General features: G+C 40.1%; 1 protein-coding gene across 3 annotated transcripts in view; it reads left to right on the top strand.

The window, feature by feature from the left end:
* The window catches only part of dapk1 (death-associated protein kinase 1), a 132,499-nt gene extending 120,975 nt beyond the window's left edge, over positions 1-11,524 (top strand). For all 3 annotated transcript variants that reach the window (XM_030143256.1, XM_030143254.1, XM_030143255.1), the window contains exons 21-26: positions 442-627; positions 1,479-1,676; positions 3,114-3,252; positions 3,932-4,052; positions 4,160-4,348; positions 5,225-11,524. In XM_030143256.1, the coding sequence (XP_029999116.1) occupies positions 442-627; positions 1,479-1,676; positions 3,114-3,252; positions 3,932-4,052; positions 4,160-4,348; positions 5,225-6,523 (2,132 nt within the window). In that variant the 3' untranslated portion in view covers positions 6,524-11,524. The remainder of the gene's footprint in view (positions 1-441; positions 628-1,478; positions 1,677-3,113; positions 3,253-3,931; positions 4,053-4,159; positions 4,349-5,224) is intronic.
* Positions 11,525-14,182: the final 2,658 nt, after the last annotated feature.

Genomic DNA, 14,182 nt, shown 5'->3' with positions numbered 1-14,182 from the left:
TTAAGACCCCTGTCCAGTGTTGGAGTTGGTACAAAATTTAATGGAGGTGACCATTTCTTATTTCTCTCTGTCAGTGTCCTGTGCTAAACTAGTTTGGCTCTGCCTTTTTCCCCTTCTCAACATTTGTGTTTTTGTCTTCTTTTGTTCTTGTATGTAACTGATTCATTATTTTAATGCTTTTTGTTGTTGTTTTTAAACTGTTCCTTGTGAGTGTTTTGTAAGGTACAATTAAATAAAATGCATATTACTTTATTATCACACTGCATCTGAAATAAAGGATAGACATTTGTTCATAATAATTATCTGCATATTAGTAATGAATTTGCTCTGAATGTGGAAGCTTCCCCAAAGATCATCTTTTTTTTATGATCATTTTAAAGCACACAATAACTCCTTTCATAACTTGCACTAATGTGTTTGTGTTTCTTTGTGTGTCTTCAGTGTCAGTGAGCATTTCCAACTTGTACCCAGGCTGTGAGAACGTCAGCGTCCGCAGTCGTAGCATGATGTTCGAGCCCAGTCTGACTAAAGGCGTCCTAGAAGTGTTCTCCCCCGTCCATAGCTCTCTGTCCACAGCTGACGAGCAGGCCACCAAGGCCATCGACATCCAGCACACCAGCATCCACGGTTAGAAGCACAAACACACACACAAACATGGAGATGCACACAGTAAAAGTCAAAGATTACACAGGAGGGCACATAGGAGGTGTTCGAGGTTTGGGTGTAAGGGTGTAAGGCAGGACTGTCTAAGTCATTTTAGTTCAGGGGCCACATTCAGCCTAATATATTATAAAGTGGGCCTGGCCAGTAAAATAAAATAAATAATAGAATAAGAACTGATAAATAATATCAACTCCAAAGTTTTCTTTATGTTTTTGAATGAAAAAAAGTCAAATTCCGTTATGAAAATGCTTACATCTACGAATTGTACTTGAACATAACATGAAAAAACATGAACAACCTGAAAATTCTTCTAAAAAATAAGTGCAATTTTAACTAGAAGCAGTCGGAGAGCACAAACCTGCGCCAAGGCAGATCAGTGCACACAGACAGACAGACAAACCAACACTGGCAAAAACATAACCTCCTTGGCGGAGGTAACAATATTATGCCTTAGTTTATAATTTATACATGTACATCACAACTTACAGATCACAGTGGATCTACAAATACACAAAGCATTTAGTTATAGATAGAATATTGGTACAATTAGACATACTACTCTTAAGACATTTCAGGTTCTTCATATTTTTTCAGGTTATTCACATTTTTTGTAAAAGGTTAATCTGTAATTTTTGTATTTCACAAATTCATCCAGCTTTGACCCTTTGGCTGGCTGCATGTTTGACACTAGTGGTGATCACTGATTTTTAGATTTCCAGTGGTAAAATCGCTGTTAGTACATATCATGTATGATTCTAAGTGATTAGGCCACAGAAATAACTGAGTGAAAACACGCTGCTTGTGTCTTCCATCAGGTGTTGGGGACTTCAGTGTGTGGGAGTTTTCAGGAAACCCTGTGTATTACTGCTCTTACGACTACTTTGCGGCCAATGACACTACAGCGATCCACGTGGTCCTGTTCAGCCTGGAGGAGCCCTATGAGACCCAGCTGGGACACATCACATACTGGCTGAACCTGCTGAAAGCCCTCACGCTGCCGCAGGACAACATTGGTGAGCACAAGAACACTCACACTGGACCATTTATAGTGATGAACAATCTTAAAATACAGGCCCGCAATTATAAGGTTAGTGACAAAATAACTCTGAAAAATGACCCATAGATAAATGTATTAATTGAGTATGTAATTATTAATTAGTTTTGTTTCCTAACTCTCACAGACAACTAAATGTCCTCCGTGGCTTAGTGGGCAAGGCTGGGCAATAGGGACGTAAAAATTTAATTCTAGTCAATATCATTATCAGTATCAACAGGCAACAACAACAGCAAAAAGCCACATTTTCCAGGTGTCAATGTTCAATATTGTAAATTTTGCAATAAAATAAAAAGCATCTAGTAAAAGACTAGACTAGAGTGAGTAGAGAATCATATTTATAATGACAATAACACAGCTAAACATGTCACATTTTAAGTTTTGGAAGAGGAAGGATTTTATTAGAAAAGACTGATCACAAGATAGTGAGTTGAGAGGGGAAGTGTAAACCTTCATCTTGTCAGTGGGCACTTTAATCCTAATTTAATCTGCCTTCACAAAAGAAAAAAATGAGACACCTTCTCTCATTATGAGACAATATCTTGTAAATGTGAGAAAACTTCAGCCTAGTCATCATGCAACATAGACTCTAATGAAGATTTTTCAGTAAAAACATTAATATAAAACACAAGAAGTACCAGATCGATTACCTTTGGCATGTGTGCCCTGTGTGTCTGATTTCACTTTTAGTTTGACACCTGAATATCTAAAGATTATTTAACCAACTTACAAATATTTCAGTATAAATAGAAATATCTATAGTATTGGCAGTAGATTAGATCCTTTGCAGCAGGAAGAGCTACTTTATGACTGTCATAAATGAATATAAATAGCAGATTCTCTTTTATATTTCCTGTTTCACTCTAGAATGTTGTGCCTGTCTTTCTGCACTTAGTTTCTTGTATTTTGTTGCTGTAAATACTGCCATTTCCCCACCTTGGGATCAATAAAGTCATATCTTATCTTATGACAGAACAGTTCTATTCTGATTAAATGTTTTTTCAGAGTCTCTTAACAGGATGAATTTATTCAAATTGAAAAAAATAGTGATCATGGAGGTGCAGCTGATGCAAAGCTGCAAATATTCTTATTTTCTACCTGCAGAATTCTGGCATTTCTGCAGAAAATGACAAAAAATAATTAACTGGTTGGAAAAAAAAAATCCTCTGGTTGTCATGAGAAGACACAGACATTTCACACCTTTGAGTCCAAACTAAGGTTGGAACCATAATAATATGAATCCAGTGTCTGGTCATTATCTTCACACTAAAAAATTGATTCAGATCAAACTGAAATTGAACAAACTGCACTAGTTGAGGTATGTATTACAGCTCCCTAAAACCTAAGGATGTGCATTAGTTTAGTGACTGCTTATGATGTGTCTGTGTTGGACCAGCTTTTGGAGGTCGGATCCAGCAGCCTCTTGTCGTCGTCCTGGTGGCGACTCATGCTGACCTCGCTGATGTCCCCCGAACGTTCTCTGGAGACTTCAGTTATGATAAGGAGAGGACGCTGCTCAAGGAAGTCAGGAACAGGTCAGGACTCAAACCACAATACAAAGAAGTCATAGTAGGGCCAGGTCAAGCCCTGACACTGTTACATGTTTGGTGTTCAGTGGACTGTTACATATGTGTGTTACATATTTCAGTAGATATTTGTCAGTACTCAAACATAGCAAGGATGATGATTGCATAAAATAACATTTTTAACCAAAAATATTTGAAAAAGTGCTCAGTGACATGGTTTCATCAAAATGTCGCTGATTTTGACAAGGTTTACACCAAAGTGCTTAACATACAGTTCCCACAGGAAATTCACTTACATTTGCCTGTGATGTGTTAAGAAGCATGTTAAGCTACACTGATGTCAAAATTTAGGAAAATATATTGGAAACTTTTAGACTTACTGACACAGATTTAAAGTAACACGGTTTCAATGGGCATAGTGACACGGTTTCAATTCTTGATCCTATTATGATGAAAGGACCAATGTATCTAGAAAACAAGTCAAATATTTTAATACAAGCATTTATTCTACATCGCAGTAATAAGCTAACAAATGAGTGCATGCAGAATAGGATCAGAGGAACTTTAGTTTTTCTCATAGATGTGCGTGTTTCCTTGACCTGACCCAGTAATAGTGGCTTAAAGCTGCCCTCACAGGAAGGAGCTGTTCAAACATCGGTTGTTCTAACTGTGTTGTATTTGGGCTTAGGTTTGGAAATGACCTGCAGATCAGTGACAAGCTGTTCGTGTTGGACGCTGGATCTTCAAATTCCAAAGACATGAAGTTGCTGAGGAGTCACCTGCAGGAGCTCCGCACCAACATCATCTCCGTAAGTTTCAACATCCAACAGTTCATGCCCATCTTTATTTTGAATACAGGACTAACCCACAGACACACTGACTCCTCCTCACTGGTGTTTGTTGTGTGCTGGTGCAGAGGTGCAGTCCCATGACACTGCTGTCAGAGCGTTTGCTGACCACACTGCCCACCTGGAGGAAACTGAGCGGACCCAACCAGCTGACGTCATGGCAACAGTTTGTCTGCGACGTCCAGGAGCACATCAACCCTCTGGTCAGCCAGGACTACCTGCGCTCACTGGCCCTGCAGCTTCACAGCATGGGAGAGGTCAGTGACATTAGGTGTCCACCAGGGGTAGTGGTTTTCTCATAAATATTTAAAAGCCACACATTCACTTCCATCTGTCAACAGTTACTCAGAGCATGTTGTTTGTATATTTACCACTCACATCGAGCATTCTGGATGATTCCATTTGTGACGCTCAGAAGTTCCATTTCTTCACTTCTTCATTCATCCATTGATTCGGCACTGTCATTCTGTCGCAACAGTTTTGCTAAAATTATTTCGTCTTTGCCCATTTGACTGGTTTTCATTTTTAATTTTTTTTATTGACTTTTCATTTAAATTTTAATTCATCAGCAATCTGTGTTAATTTTTTGAAAATTCTTATTTCATTTGATGACTATTTACTTATTTCATAGGAAAAGTAATTTGAAATGTAACTCACTACATTTCAGGTAACAGTTTTACAGAACTGTCATTGCAAACATTGCAAATACGCCATAAACAAAATCTAAGTTATATTGTAGAGTCATTCAAATTGTTGGATTATTGATTACTTTTCTAACCCACGTTTTCAATGTTGGACACTACAACTATGTAGCATACATTTAAATCAGCTCAGTGATGTTAGGCATCTTTTCTCATTTCAGGCGGAAAATTCTTTTGAATTTCCAGAAATGAAAGGTGTTCTTGTATGATGACATTGCCCTTCCCCCACCTTGGTGTGATCAGCTGTTATATTCTATGTATGAGCCTTTTACCAAAAAGAATATTTTCCAACCAAACCCCTTGCAAATTCTAACACTTTGATCAGTAGCTGTAATTTAATTACATTGTTTTTCTCAATAATTGCAGCAAATTGTAATTCCTTAGTTTTTTCTTACTTCTTCCACCTTTACCCCTTTCCTGGTCATTCCACAGATCAACATCATGCAGAGTGAGACGGTGCAGGACGTAGTGCTGCTGGAGCCCCGCTGGCTCTGCAGTAACATCCTTGGTAAACTGCTCTCTGTGGAGACGCCCAAAGCCATCCACCACTACAGGGGTCGCTACAGGTTGGAGGAAGTGCAAGCACTGGCCCCCGAGACCGATGTGGATGAACTACTGCAAATTCTGGATGCCATGGATGTGTGTGCGCGTGACCTCACCAACCCGTCAATGGTGGATGTGCCTGCTCTCATCAAAACGAACGGTCTCCACCGCTCCTGGACCGAAGAGGAGGAGGAGGAGTCTCTGTTGTACGGAGGGGTCCGACTGGTCCCCGCTGAGCACCTCACCCCATTCCCCTGTGGCTTGTTTAATAAACTTCAGGTGAACCTGTGTCGATGGAGCCACCAGCAGAAACCTGAGGACGACAGCGGAGATGAAATCGATGGAGATATTCACCTTTGGACAAATGGAGCCAAGGTGAGCCAGGCAGGTGTGGAGGCCATGATCCTTCTGGTCAATCATGGCCAGGGTATAGAAATCCAGGTACGGGGGCATGACTCTGAACGGGCCAAATGTTACTCCCTGTTGGACACCACCTGCAGTATCACAGAGAACCTACTGGCCTCGACTCTGCCTGGACTGCTCACCGCCAAATACTACCTGAGTCCTCAGCAGCTGCGGGAGCACCACGCCCCTATCATGATCTATCAACCCAAAGACTTCTTCCGGGCCCAGGTCCAGCGGGAGAACTCACTTACTAACACCATGGGTGGCTACAGGGAGAGCTTCAGCAGCATCCTGTCCTTTGGCTGTGCTGAGGTGTACCAGCAGGGGATTCTGGGAACAGACATCCACATATCGGATGTGCCGCTGCTGGCTCGCAGGAAGCTATGTCGCATGCTGGACCCTCCAGACGCGATGGGGAAGGACTGGTGCCTGCTTGCAATGAATCTGGGCCTCACAGACCTGGTGGCCAAATACAGCAATGGGACTCCAAATGGCACTCCTGATGTGGACTTCCAGGACCCGGACTCCCAGCAGGCCACAGTGCCTCCCAGCCCCACTGCGGCGCTGCTTCAGGAGTGGAGCGGCCGACCGGACAGCAGCGTGGGCGTGCTCATGGCCAAGCTGAGGGAGTTAGGCCGCCGCGACGCTGCTGATTTCCTGCTCAAAGTCTCTCCTGTGTTCAGGGTCAACATGGAGGCGGTGGGAGGGGCCGCCAACAGCTACGCCCCTACCTGTAACGGAGGCACGTCCTATAACTCCATCAGCTCCGTTATATCTCGCTGAACTGGGTCGGCTTTGTTCTTCTCGTCAAATGTCACATATGATGCGACATTTGTGTAAAGTGTGGACAGTCTGTGTGAATGAACATGAAGTGCAATCCTTACAGAGTGCAGATGCTCGCTCCTTAAAGGTTTAGCTTGGATTTTGAAGTGTGGTTGTCGGAGGTACTTATCCATAGATGGCAGTCAGGAGCACACAGTGTACAGCTGTGGTCAGGGTCAACAGACAAGGCCTAAAGTAAACTAATATCTGTTGAAGTGTACCTAGTATTATGAATCTTCTCTGTTTTATTTTGCTGTCACCCAACCCTTAACTCTCCCTTCAAAGTCACCCGTAACAAAAACACCAGTTTTATCTCACAGAATGCAGGAGTTGCAGGTCTAATGCTGCTAGGACTGTATATTTGCAAGAATATTGCAAAATATATTATCATACAGGGACTATGATTCAATGTATTGCCATGTATTGTGGTACACTTAGCAAGGTGATGTATAAGGAACATCTCACTAAATGCATAAAATCTGAGATTACTTTGAGAACAGTTAGATCTACATTTGCTTTTGTTACAGTATTTATACATCTAATGTCAAATCATTACTTATGTGCAAGCCGTTCAAAAGAATTAACATTTGCATATGAATAACGATTCTGTCTTGAATATTTGTTAACTATTAATAACTATTCATTAGAAGGTTTTTGAGTCAGTACAGTATCACAAAGCTTCATCTTGCAGTACTAATCCAAATTTTCTCACTCTTCTACCTGCCGTTGTTTCAGTGCAAACTAATATATTGAAACACCAAAGTCAGTTAATAAGACATAAGCTTCTGTGTTCTGTGAGAATAATGTGCTTCTTTTATTCAAGGAGTCTGGTGACCTCATGACAGATGATAAAGCTGTGAAAATATTCTAAATACAGGGCACACTTAAGACCTCACGTAGCAGTTTTTGATTCTACTGTGTTGTGATTTAAGCGGTTCAAGATAAAACTAGACTTCTGCTGCTTCCTGGCTTTGTTCACAGACTTTAGAAATTGTAGCCAAGGATGAAAATTTGAAGCTGAATTCAAGCAGCTGCACTACCCTGACACTGATGCTGTGATAGTACCTCCTGGAAGCCCATTTCACATCCTGACCACTAGGACTTTACTGAGCGTGTGCAACTGAAGCAGTGGTGTTTGTGCTCTCCACTCCTGTACAGCTGACTTTTTTCCTTCACTTTGAATGTTGCGAGTGAGCCACTTGTCCTGAGCTCCAAAGAGGAATCTTGATGTTTATTCTGTTCTTAATCTTGTTGTGCTGCTTTTTAACCCCTTCCCCTTTGCATCTCGCTCTCACAGCTAACAGCCCGAAGGTCAAATCTGTAAAACTTCATGACAGAATGGAGGTGGTTTGAAAAGATGGCAGCCTCATGTTTGGACCTTCATCCAACCTAAACTTGCTGCATTAGGCTGCCACCTTTACTTCATCATCCATTACAGCTCCATAGAATAATCTCTTCCTCTTTGCTTCTTTTTTTTTTAACTGATGTGATATTTGACCATTTATCTTAGCATTTAAAAGAATTAGATTTTTTTCAGAGTGCCTTTGTGGCCTTCTACCTCCCTCAAGAGCACAAATAGTCTTGTTAAGTATAAAAAAAGTTGTTCTTTCCAGACATTTGATGAACTGTGCCTTGTTGACACTAAGAGTAAAATGAATTTTAATCAACCATCATGAAGCAGCAGAGTCCATATTGAGACAGAGCTCAGCCCTGGCAGAATGATTTTCACTGGGATTCATGCTGCATTCAGGCGTTGGGTGAGAATCTAAAATGTGTTGATACTCCCTCTCAACAGAGCTGATGTAATGCTCTGTGGACAAACAGGGTCTAAGGGAAACCAGTTCAGTCTGATGGACTTCTGTTATACAGTCAGTTTTTGAATTCCATCATTCATCCAAAAAAAAATACTAGGAATCCATATTTTCTTAATCATTTTCCTGGGAAAAACAATCTGAATATGTTTAAAAGAAGGTGCAAAATACCTGGTAAAATGTTAATCACAAACATTGAGCCTCAAGTCAACAGTCGCTCTGAAAAAGCTGGTTAGCACTGATCACTTGTCACCCAAAAATCCCACAGGTGTGCGTTGAAAAACAAAACACAGCCTCAAAAAGGTTTCACGTTGGAATGACACAACTTTAATTTCCAACATTATGTCCACGTGTTCCACTGCCCCATGTTGTAAAAAAACAGCTTTTATGACATGAAAGTGAACAGTAGCCACTGTTCACATTTCCTACTACATCATACACCAGCATGTAGAGTCAATGCACTTGACTATTTTGAACTAATACTGTACGATAAACAGTATCATACACTTAGTTAGAAACTGAAAAACAAAATATCCACTCACGGTTTGGTTGTTTTCATATAGGTCTGGGTGATATGTCCAAAAATGTGATGATTGTCATGAGAAATATATTTCCATCAGTCAGTGTTTATAATTCTCTCTTTAAATGTCAAATCATTGCTTCTTCTGGGTTTAGTTGTTTTGGTTTTGAGTAAAAATTGAAGAAGGCTGTTGGTGTTTTTAACATACAGCTGAACTTTGTAGAGATGCAACATTCAACCCAATTTTAATGGCAACAAAATATTAAAATGATACCAACAACAAACATTGAAATATTTTGGCTTTAACCTAACAATGTAAACAGAATGAATAAAAAGACAGAAGAAAATCTGTATTGCAGTAACTATAGGCAGTGTCTACTGCCACAGTACTGTGGCGTGAAATATGGGTTTGTCTATTGCCTTAGAGCCAATCAAATGTTAGCATTTGCACTGTGTAAGCAGTAAGGACATTTTGTTGCCACAGAGCCAATCATGGATACTGTTCCATGAACTCATTGGCCTCGTGTTGCCACAGTACTGGGGTCATATATGGAGTATAACTGGTCCCCTATCCTTTTCCATAGGCCCATGGCATGTGCCATGCTTATTTCTGCAGTACTGTGGCAGCAGGGTGACAGGTTACCCGTCTAGACATGATAGAACAACGGCGCTGATTGGCTCTGTGGTAACAGACAAATGAGAAAGTTAGTCCCACAGGACTGCGGCAATAGCCACTTTGATAACGATTATCACAATATAAAATGATACTGTACAAAATAATATCATCATGTTCAAAATGGAAACATATGAATTAACCTAAATCAAAAATCCAAACATTAAAAGACTATGTTTTAGTTGACAGTGTCATCCAAAGAAACCGTAAAGAAAAAAGGACAAGAAAAATGTGGGTTGCAATTATCAGCTTTATCGCAATATGAAATTTTATCATGATAGTTGTCATTTTACTGTACAGCTCTAGTTTCATCTGTATTGAGGCACTTAACACTTATTTACTACAGTCTATGGTGTTTCTATTGCATTACCCTGCCCTCTTTAATTTAATTAAATTTTCACGGACTTTAATGCACATTTTCAACATAAACACACATCTGTTTCGATGTTTATGGGATGTAATAAGGCCTTAATGTGTCATCAGTTTTGTATCCACATATTTGGATTTCCTAGGAAATGATTAGGAAACTCTGGGACTCCTGTTAGCTTTTCATAGGATTCTTTTCTATTCAGACAAAGGGATGAGCAGCCATTAAAGCAAGCAGAGACAAGAGCTGTTCCCGTCCAACTTCTGTGTCTTCTTCATGGATCTGGAGTGGGCTGTACAGGGTCGTGACTGAACTATGACTCGGAGCCCAGCGCTGATACTGCCCGGACTCAACACAGAACTGTGCACTTCAACTCCTTCACCTGGAAATGAAAAATGCCACCAAAATGAAAACAAAACTCTCCAGGATTTCTAACACAACAACTGTGTTTAGGTTTGAAGGTTTTCTACTCCACTGAGAGGCAGATATTGTCGACGCTTCAACAGCTTTTGTGCAGCTTCGCTTTTGTTGAGCTCTGCTGAAGCTTGGTTCAGTATCACTGACAGTGTTGTTCTGCTTGACGTCTTTTTTCACTTTGTTTTTACATTAAGCGGCGTTTACAAACGTCGAGGACAGGGTTTTTTAGTATTGTTAATTGAAAAAGGCCAAAGTCTCCTGAATTGAGACACTTTGTGGAAGCAGATATTTGATGATGTTTATGTGTATTTGGAAACAGGAAATGCTTTTTTATTCCAATCCTAGATGTTGATAGAAAGGGTTCCTAAATGGTCCAGCTTTGGGGATGTAAAGAGCCTTTTCTGCTCAGTATTTCCTGTCCTTTTGGCCTCACATCCCCAGTGTTAACAGCTGTTCACAGATAATTAACATGGACTTCTTTCTCTATTTTCAGCTCAGCCTAAACTTGCCAATGTAAATAATTGAGGCCTGTTTCCTCCAAATTTGTTACCATTTCCTGTTTATTTTTTCTGCTCACTCTCTTTTTTCTTTGTCCAAATATGTTGACTTTCAAGGCAGACTGAATGTACTACTCATCTCTCCTTAGAAAAAACAATAACATGTATGGTGATCAAACTCCCAATGAGTCCAAAAACATGACATGAAATGTTTCTGACTTGGATCTATCTGGTCTTTTCTTCCTGTTATGAAACTGTTGTATAGACTGTGTCATTGCCAACATGGTGTCTCTCAGACACACATCTTCATCCTGTCTTATTGCCTTGGACGTGTCACCGGCCGGCCGACAGCCAGGTCTAACAAAGGGAAACAAGATGGGGTTTGTTTCAGCAAAGGCCGGGATCTCCGTCACATGGAGTGGGCTTCTGGTTTTTCCTCTGTGACTGCAGCAGAAACCAGTGGACTTACAGGTGTTGATGTAGTCAGCGTACTCTTTTGGGCTGACTGCCCAGACCCCCCCCCCCCCCCCCGAGACCCCCTCGGTCCAATCGCCACATTGCACATTCATTTTGTTGCTATTTATGTTTCATTCTTTTAGCATGTCTTTGAATGCCATGTTCTTAGTACTTCTGACACTTTATAGTGTAATACATTTTATAATAAACTCTTTACCTAATATTGTTTCCCCTTTGATTCTGTTATTTCATCAGGTTTTCATTCAGAGAACTTTGAAAGAAAGCAAGTCATACTGTACTTGTTTGCCAAGTGGACACAAAATATAAAGGAGAGGAGAAAATGTTTCAAACTAAAAGACAACAAGGGGAAAAATGGAGAAAAGTAGATAAATGTCATATTGGAGAGAAGCCTGCATACATACACACTGGAGATGCAACAGTCGTGAAGGTTTTTATTATTTTTTCCCTTTTTCCACAGAAACAATGAAATCTTAATTAAACTAAATAAATAAGGGTTTTAGTCATCAGCCCATCATTTCATTTGTGAACTAGAAGCACTCAGAGAGTGCAGACCTCCGCCAAGGCTGATCTGTGGGCCCCCCCACCCCCAATCACCAAAATTTAATCATTTCTTCCTTATCCCATTTCCAACAAACCCTGAAAATTTCATCCAAATCTGTCCATAACTTTTTGAGTTATGTTGCACACTAACGGACAGACAAACAAACCCTGGCAAAAACATAACCTCCTTGGCAGAGGTAATAAAAGAAATAAAATATCATATTAAAATAAAATACTAAATATGACTGTCCAGTTGGCCCAGGGTTTGGGAAACACAGCACTAGTGCAGTTACAGAGGTAAAACGTGTGGACTTCTTTTCCACGGAGCTCTTATGACTTCCTCCTCTTGTTGGTCTCTTACCGTGTGTGGCTGCAGTGAAGGCTGCTGGGATGGGCCGGCCGTCCTTCTGTCACATTCCAGGCACCATTACTCACACTTCTCTGAGCTCATTGTGGATATTGCGGATCCTCAGCTCCAGTGGACATCCACATTGAGCTCCCACACAGTCATATGACCCATCCACCAACTACAGAGCCCTGAATCTAAGTTTGCATCAGCTCATCCAGACTTTGAAAATATCTGTACATGGAGAGAGTTCAATGTGTGATGGATCCAAACATGTTTCAAAGATTAGCTCACTTAGTTTATGCCTGTAGGGGACTTGTGTCTCTGCATGATGTGGAACAGAAAACTGCCACTGAAGGTGGTCAGGAACCAACTCCAGATGAGAAACCAGAGGAAACTGTGCCGGACAAAGAGAACATGCAAACGGAGAGAACGGAGAACTGAACCCAGGACCAGCTGGGACGTGGAAGGGCAAACCACCATGCCACACTGTGTTCTGACATGAATTCCCCTGAAAATAAATAATAAAAGTAATCAACTTCCAGTTGAAGGTACTTTAGTATTTTTGTTTTATACTTTTTTTCTCCACTACATTACATTTCCAGGTAAAGTGTATTTGACCAGCCTTTTATAAAGTACATAAATAAACCAGTTACATAAGAGGTCTGTCAGTTCCATCACAGATGACGCTCATAGTTACATGACAATGAAAGAATCGAGAGCCAAACACATTCCAGATGAATGTGTCCTTCACTTGACTGAATTTTCATAGTCAGTAGAATCAACAGAGCCATGAAACCCCCAATGCAGAAAATGTAGCCATGAAATTTATTAACCATAGACTAACTGTGTCTGATACGAGGCCAGTGTGGAAGTGTTAAAAGCGGCAGTGACGTTAATGCCCACTGGGGGGAGTCAATCCCCATATTGTAGATTATAGACCACATGTCAGAGGTTGTTCTTAAATCAAACCACTGTCTTTGGATCTCTGTAAGTGTGTGTCTCGCTGCTGACGGCCTTCACTACATCACATATGTGTTTGTGTGTTCCTGGAACATCTGCACAGACACTGAAAGACGACACGTTTCCTTTGTTTGATTTGATATGAAAGTATTTCCATTTTGCTGCTGCTAAAGTTTTTTAACTTTTTCTTCCTGCCCTTTATATATATATATATATATATATATATATATATATATATATATATATATATATATATATATATATACATACAGGGTGGGGAAGCAAAATTTACAATGAACATTTAGTTGTTTTTTCTCAGCAGGCACTACGTCAATTGTTTTGAAACCAAACATATATTGATGTCATAATCATACCTAACACTATTATCCATACCTTTTCAGAAACTTTTGCCCATATGAGTAATCAGGAAAGCAAACGTCAAAGAGTGTGTGATTTGCTGAATGCACTCGTCACACCAAAGGAGATTTCAAAAATAGTTGGAGTGTCCATAAAGACTGTTTATAATGGAAAGAAGAGAATGACTATGAGCAAAACTATTACCAGAAAGTCTGGAAGATACTATTAAAGAAGAATGGGAGAAGTTGTCACCCCAATATTTGAGGAACACTTGCGCAAGTTTCAGGAAGCGTGTGAAGGCAGTTATTGAGAAAGAAGGAGGACACATAGAATAAAAACATTTTCTATTATGTAAATTTTCTTGTGGCAAATAAATTCTCATGACTTTCAATAAACTAATTGGTCATACACTGTCTTTCAATCCTTGCCTCAAAATATTGTAAATTTAGCTTCCCCACCCTGTGTATATATATATATACATATATATACATATATATATATATATATCTCAGCTGTTCATACACGGCGTCACATGGGTGTCACATGCTCATCAGCCATGCCCATCCCTAACTGCTCTGTGGGTGAGTGGATGTGTTGTGGTATTCCTCAGTTTATTTTATTTTATCTTATTTATTTATTTATTTATTTTTAC

Source organism: Sphaeramia orbicularis, chromosome 9 (assembly GCF_902148855.1).
Source record: "Sphaeramia orbicularis chromosome 9, fSphaOr1.1, whole genome shotgun sequence".
Lineage (NCBI taxonomy): Eukaryota > Metazoa > Chordata > Actinopteri > Kurtiformes > Apogonidae > Sphaeramia > Sphaeramia orbicularis.
Note: the sequence above shows the minus strand (reverse complement) of the source record. Positions and strands in the feature narration are given on the sequence as shown.